This window comes from Nycticebus coucang, chromosome 14, assembly GCF_027406575.1.
Source record: "Nycticebus coucang isolate mNycCou1 chromosome 14, mNycCou1.pri, whole genome shotgun sequence".
NCBI classification, from domain to species: Eukaryota; Metazoa; Chordata; class Mammalia; order Primates; family Lorisidae; genus Nycticebus; species Nycticebus coucang.
In genome coordinates, this window is record NC_069793.1 from 15,869,964 (window position 1) to 15,877,967 (window position 8,004).

An 8,004-nucleotide genomic window follows, 5' to 3' on the forward strand; every position below is an offset into this window, starting at 1 on the left:
AAAAAATTTGAAAGAAATTTTATTCTTTTTTCCTGGCCAAATAGTATTCCACTCTATCATGGATGGGCCGGGAAGATGTTACATTAAGTAAAATCATCTAGAAACATAAAGTTAAAAACTATATATATTCTTATTCATATGTGGAAGCTAGAAAAGGTCATCTCACAAAAATAAAGAGTAGAACAGAGAATACTAGAGCATGGAAAGGAGAGGAAGCAAGAGGGACAGGGAGAGATTTTTTAGGGAATATAAAATTACAGCTATGTAGGAAGAATAGGTTCTAGGGGTATATAAGACTATAGGATAATTGTAGTTAATAGTACATTATACACTAATAGTTTCAAATACTTAGAGGGAAGATATTGAGTGTTCCTAACAAAATAAATGATAAATTATTCAAGTTAAGAGTTATGCTCATTTCTCTGATCTGAAATTAGCATATCAATTAATTTATTATAGGTATACATTACAAGTATCAAAGTAAATCTCACCATGTACAACATAAATATGTATAATTATATATCATTTAAAAATATAAAGCAAAAGGAAAAATCAAAAAAGACATGAATTCAAGAAGAAATTTTACTTATTTTTGCAAAAATAGCATTTTATGGAGCTTTATATATCTATCATTAAGTCATTGGAGAGAGAAAATTGGAGGAAAGATTTGAAATTGACTCAGAAGTGCATGAGTAGGTAGGATTGGTAAGCTCATGAATGCAAAATATGAATGTTATAAATGACGGACATTTTATAAATTATTTAATCAATGTCAGAAATAAGATGAAGACTCTATTACCATCATAGGAAAGTCACTGTATACAGGAAAATAGATTTCTAAACAAAGACGCAAAAGAATTGTACTGACTTTTCTTGGGTGAATATGAAGCCACAATGCATATCATGACATAGAATTTAGGTTCATGTGTTGTAATCAGGTAATGTGCCCTTGTCCTTGAATTAGTGAGACATTGGAGTAAGAAACCAAGAGAGGAGGAAGGCTCTATAGTATGGAGTGGAGAAGGGAGGGTCTTCTTTCTGGGAAATCAGCTTTCAAGTGAGGCACTTGGCTCAACGAAGACAAGATTGTCCCACTTGCCTTCATTTCCTACATTATTATTATTATTATTATTATTGGCTTAGCTACATCTTAATGTCCAGTTGGAGTGGCTCTTGGGGCAATTACCAAAATTAAACTTCACTCATCCTTACTTCTGTTTTATGTGGCTTTTCCTTGACTTCAATCTCTCCTAATCTCCTAGTCAGTCCACTTTGTATACCTACATAATGGTGACCTTATGCCCAGAAGGGCTGGTCACCATGACAGCAGTTCCATGCTTTCCTGACACATTGAACATTTGCATTTTAACTGCAACCTGAAGGGGACAAACTTATCCCCAAATGAACCTTTCAGCAAGTCATATTTCAGGTACCAGTGACACTTGTAGAGGTGAACTTGGCACTTGCATTGATTGATTGTAGCTTGTGTTTTTCTTTGTTTTTGTGATCATAGAATAGTTAAATCTGTGAACTCTGAATTCATCCAAATGTTTACCTCATTTACTAAGTTCCCAAATGGCACCTCTAGTTTTCTGCTCCATGACAGATACTAAATAACCTACAAAAGACAAGTAATGCTTTATTTTATTTATATTTTTACATAATGAAAATAAGCATGTGTATATAGTGACCCTTACGGATAAATTCATTAACATGAATACCTCACCATTGACTTTATTATATGATATTTTCAATCATTCTAATCCAGAAGAAAGAAATTTGACATCATTGAGTCAATGAAACTTTATGTGGAGTTTTACTTTGATTATATTTCTTGCAAGAAGGAATGTAGACTTTTAAAAACACATTGCTATCTACACAGACTCCCAATTACCCCCAAATTTCAGATTAAGCACCACGTCACAGCAAAATGTCTGGTTTTAGACAAATGTCTAGTTTCTTGCCTGGCTAAGGTTTAATTAATTTTCTTGGCGATATTTCTCCTCTTGAAAGCAAACTATCTATGGCTTTGACAAAATTGATTCAGCAATCTCTCCAATATTTTATTGTGAATTACTTGTCACTTGATAATGAGATAGGAGTTTAAAAATGGTAAGAATCGTGAAGGATAAATTTTGCTACTGCTTGCATAAATGTCATCTAATGGAACAAACTTTCTCACCAGAGAACACACTGGGCTTACATGAAACATGAAACAGGAAGCTACAAAGGCGATCCCGTGAGCCCTTGACATATTCCATCAGTGCCATCTCACCGCATTTGTTTACAGAACTATAAATAATCTTCAGATGTATTTCTGTCAGGTATATCATAATCATTCAGATATTAACTTTCAGGAGAATAAAGGCTTTAGCTCTAATGCACCAAGTTTGACTGTATCATGAGGATTCGTCACAGTATTTTCAATTTTTGTAGAAGTATTTGTCATATGCAGACTTTTAAAAATCTTGTTTATTTTAGCACACACACACACATAGACATACACACATGTGTAGGTGCTTGTGTGCTTACACTGACATTTTCTAGAAATGAACCAGGATCTTTTTAATATGATTTGATATGTGAGTAGAGCACCTGTCCAGGTTATAAAGTCTTAAAGACATTAAAGCTCTCAAAGAGCTTTTCTTTATTCAGACATTGATAATGATGTTTCCAAGTACTTTTGGCCATTAAAATGTGAATCGAGCAAGAAACTCAATTAGAGAGGGTCTTAGGAAGAGGGTCATGGATAATAAGAGAAAAGAGAGGAGAGAAGAAACTGGGGATGCACAAGAGAATTTGAATTGTAAAAACTTCAAGAGAAAAGTTTTAAAATGCCTGCTAATTACTTGAGTATTTTAAATATGTGAGGCATGGCTCTCAGGTTTCATCCATATATATATAGAGTGATTTGACTTATGCCTTGCCTCAATAGATACTGAATAAGCAACCGTTGGTATTTTTAAATGTTACATGATGAGAAAACAGAGACTAGTTAGGATTTTGCTGCACAGATCGCATGTTTGAAGGCAGAACAGATTCGTGCCCCCCTGTGATTAATGTTCAGAGCTCTGATAGCATATTCTACTGTGTTTTCCTCAGAGCTCTTTAATTTTTCTACCTATTTCATTTCTGCCTTCTCCATGCTCTTTATGTAGCTGCTCAAACTTTTCATTTGAAAATCAGTGATAACTTGGGAAGTGCTTTATTATCCTACCAGTAGCCAAACTGGATTGAGGGTGGTTTTCTGAGCAGTGCAGGGTATAGCTTACTTCCTTGCATTTTGTTTGGTTGTTGAGATTCTAGGATTTAGGTATTCCCTGAGGCTAGTATGGAATTAGGGACTTTTAGCCCAAGGAGAAAACTCTACAATTCTTTAGTCTTTAAAGAGTAAACTTGGAAAATGCTGCACGTTCTTTCCCTCCTTCTGTAGGTTGGCAACACGCAGACACATGGGAAAGGGTCTGAGGTTTCCTACAATGGAGAAGTCTTTTTTTTTTTCTTTTTCCAAAATCCAATGTTTTCAAAAATTATTTTACCATAGACCTATTTTGTTGCCTAATATCCAGTGGTTCTACAGAAAAAAGTTATGGAAATTCTTAATGTATATTTCTAACCCATTTTCCTTATTCTTATTTGTACTTGTTCTTTATCAGTTGCTGGAATCTTCTAGAGATGAAATGAAATGTAATCAGTGTAGTTACTTGTAAACCTGGAGCTCATGTTCACAGGAGGGGGCACTAGTATCAAAATAAGAGTTTGTTTCTTCTTAAAATGTGAGGTGGGTGTTGTATTTATTTGAAGGAAAATAGGAAATAAAAAATTAAATTCCCATTTCTTTTTTCTTTAGAATTTATATTTTATTTGTTATTCTCTGTTAAATATGATAGAATGAATAACCAGGTGATGATATTTAAGGTTCATTGCATAGATATAAAGATTAAATAGATATCTAGTCATCCTTGTTCTATTGAAACAAAAGATATACAGGTAAATATAAAAGATAAGAAGGTAAATATTTTTCAAAATCATGCATCTAATGGGGAGTGAGGAAAATGAACTTTTACTCTTTACAGCATTTTTCTCCCAAAGGTCCTAATTGTAGATTTAATCCCTGAAGTTACTTCTGTTTCAAAGTAACAGAGAATGGCAGTTCTAACTCATCATCATAGGCACACACACTGGTAAGTGAAGTATCAAAGACAAATTCAAAGATATGCCCCCTTGTACATTTCAGGAAGAGTGTTCCCATTTCTTGGCCATTGATGAAGACTTTGAGTTTGCTGGGTTTCTTACCATTATCTTACATTCTTATTTGCCACAATAGAAAAGTCGTTCTTATTCCTATGTGAAATGTTGGGGTTTTCTCTTGAAAGCCTACTGAGAAATGTCTCTGCATGTACCGTTCATACCTCCTAAAACTCTCCCCACTCTTGTAGAAAATTCCTAGTTACTCTTCAAGCCCCTTTGGCCTTTGATGCTTACCTTAATTCTGAAATACAATTAGCTACATTGTTAAGTTTTTAGTAGAGAACTAATCACATCTAACATCACTTTTGTGTTCCTAACTATGAAGATGAACAAGCATTTTCAAGGCAACCATGGTTACCAGTACTTAGATGTGTGTGGTATTCCATACTGTTGATGTACGAAGTTTAGCCTCTTACAATGATGAAATCATACAGGGGCCTGAAAACATCACAAAATCAAAGTAGCTTACTTGTCAGGGTGCTTGATTCAATTTTCAGCAACACATTGGACGTAGCTAATTGGTGTCATTGGCAGTCTATGGAATTGTTCTTTGTATCACACTTGATCAAGTCTACAGACTTCTGCTTCTTCCCTGGTGAATGATAGATTTAAAAATCTAGTTAATTAGCTGGAAGGGTTATTATTGTTATAATAACACTAAAAGAAAAAAGCTAATTAATTGGCAACAGTATCTTTGAGATATTTTACATAAAAATAATGAATTGTAGTATTTAAAATTCTTAAGATGTGTTACTAGGTTGCAAAAATTCTTTTGGCCCCAATAGTTGCTAAATGACTCCTTTTTCACTGGGAACCACTCCCTAGTTCACTATGGTTGACTCTTAAGCCCAATCTACACCACTCATTTTTATTGTCTAAATGCCTTCCATAGGCATTTGAGTTTTGATCTCTGATCTTATTTGTAATATAACCCAAAGCAGCATTGAGACTCCATAACAAAATTGTATTCTCTATACTCCCAGTAGAACAACTTTTCATTTTTCCTTTCATTATACTAAGTATTACTGACCTAATAATACTATCTGAAAGTAGAATCTGTTCATTGTAATTAGTATTGTTTGAACTCTGTACTGAGTATAATTCTGTCTTCCTGATTAGTGTTTTAGAATGCTGCCCCTTATAATGCTATAATGAAGAAGCTTGAGTTATTTACAAATGGTACTAGAAAGATGAGCCACATTCATGTTCTGAGACGAGCACAAATTTTCCATTTTTTGTTACTTGCTATAAACCCCTTAATTTCTGCAATAAAAAGGATATGCACATAAAACTATGATTTAAGAACTGAAAATTTCTCTTTCTTCTATTCATATATTGTTTACTTTATTCGTACAAATTTCTCTAACTGAAGATAACCTTGAACACCATAGGTCTTTGTTATTCTAAATTTGGGGGCCTTATCCTTGGTCTCTTCACATAATGATTGAAACACTATTGTATCTCATTGATATAGAAATTGGAAAAGTACAAAACCAAATTTCTTTCCCCTATGATTCTGGGTTCTTCAATACAGCACCTAAGGAATGAAATTTTCAAAGGCAGAGCTTCTGTATGTGTACACATTGTTAGTAACTTCAAATTTTTACAAATATGTGCTGTCTTTTTGTCCAGGACCAGTCCTGGGCAGAAATTTTAGAAGCTGGTGATTTTATACTAACCTGTAAAGGAAAGTTGGCAGTTCAATCCACTATTAGAAATATTTTGGGTCACAATTTCCTCATTCCAATGCAAACTGGTAGATAGGAGCTATTTCCTTTAGGAATTACCTTCACATTATCTACCCAACTAAATGAGGGCTTGGCATTCTTTAGACAACCAGCGCCTATGTTCTCAGACTCTCCTGGATATAGCTGTGTGAGGGTGAATGAGAGAGAAATAAAAAGAATCAAGGAGAATAAGAGAAGAAGAGAGGGAAAAGATCTGATGATATTCTTATTTACCTTCTTCTCCCCCCTTTTTTTATTAAATCATAGCTATGTATAATAATCATTGGGCATCATTCACCAGCTTCACAGACCGTTTACCAAGTTTCACCGCTGGTGTAATCCCACCAATCCCCTTCCCTCTATCCACCTCCCCCACCATCCCCTCCTTTTCCCCCTTCCCCCTATTCTTAGGTTGTAACTGGGTTATAGCTTTCATGTGAAAACCCTAAATTAGTTTCATAGTAGGGCTGAGTACACTGGAAAAGTACACTTTTTCTTCCATTCTTATTTACCTTCTTAATTTGTTTTAAATCATCTAAGTGACAAGTGCCAGTACCTAGGAAAATGGTCAGAGGAAATTCCACCTTGGTGACGGAATTTATTCTCTTGGGATTAACGGATCTTCCAGAGCTTCAGCCCATCCTCTTCGTCCTGTTCCTGGTGATCTACCTGATCACTGTGGGGGGGAACCTGGGAATGACGGTGTTGATCAGGATAGATTCACGTCTCCACACCCCCATGTACTTCTTTCTTGCCAGTTTGTCCTGCCTGGATTTGTGCTATTCCACTAATGTGACTCCCAAGATGTTGGTGAACTTCTTATCAGAGAAGAAGACCATTTCCTATGCTGCTTGTTTAGTCCAGTGCTACTTTTTCATTGCCATGGTGATTACTGAGTATTATATGCTCGCTGTAATGGCCTATGACAGGTACGTGGCCATCTGTAACCCTTTGCTTTACAGCAGCAAAATGTCCAAAAGTCTCTGTATCCGCCTGATCGCTGGTCCGTATGTCTATGGGTTCCTTAGCGGCTTGATGGAAACCATGTGGACGTACCGCTTGACCTTCTGTGGCTCCAATGTGATTAATCATTTCTATTGTGCCGACCCACCCCTCATCCGACTCTCCTGCTCTGACACTTTCATTAAGGAGACATCCATGTTCGTGGTGGCAGGATTTAACCTCTCCAACTCCCTCCTCATAATCCTCATCTCCTACGTCTTCATTCTCATCGCCATCCTGAAGATGCGTTCTGCTGAGGGCAGGCGCAAGGCTTTCTCCACCTGTGGGTCCCACCTGGTGGCGGTGACTGTGTTTTATGGGACCCTGTTCTGCATGTACGTTAGACCACCCACAGACAAATCAGTGGAACAGTCCAAAATCATTGCTGTTTTCTACACTTTTGTAAGCCCTATGTTCAACCCCATCATTTACAGTCTGAGGAACAAGGATGTGAAACAAGCTTTTTGGAAACTCATGAGAAGAAATGTGCTTTCAAAGTAAAATCACAGTGTATTTTCTTTATAAATCAAATAAAATATCTATTACTAATGAGATCTATATTCAAATTTAATATATTTCAACTTTAAATTCATCATGAAAAACTGTAATCTAATAACAACGCATAAAGACATAGGTACAGAAGATTTATAGTTTACATACAACTTATGAGTACAGTGTGTGTATGTGTGTGTGAAGGGTATGGTAAGTATGTATAGAGAATAATTATACTTAAGTTCTTTTATTTGATTTTACATTGATAACTTTATATATTTAGTATATTATCAATATATTATAAAATTATGTTTTTATAGTAAAGCATTTGGTTCTATAGAACGTATAAAGTAAGTCCGTTAGTCATTCCTCTACTCTGATCATTTATTCTCTCTTCTGAAAGTTACCACTGTTAGCCGTTTGCATTTCCAGCAAATTTCTATTTATCTATGGACAAAAGGGTGATTATATATGTACACATATATCCATATAAAATTGTTAAAACACAAGTTCGCTTTCATGAGATGCTTTT

At 35.3% G+C, this 8,004-nt stretch overlaps 1 protein-coding gene across 1 annotated transcript; it reads left to right on the forward strand.

Moving 5' to 3' along the window:
- Window positions 1–6,530: 6,530 nt before the first annotated feature.
- On the forward strand, window positions 6,531–7,481 carry LOC128565459 (olfactory receptor 1030). The gene has a single exon (XM_053561931.1). The coding sequence runs from the start codon at window positions 6,543–6,545 to the stop codon at window positions 7,479–7,481; it is 939 nt and encodes a 312-aa protein (XP_053417906.1). The 5' UTR covers window positions 6,531–6,542.
- The last annotated feature ends 523 nt before the right edge of the window (window positions 7,482–8,004 follow it).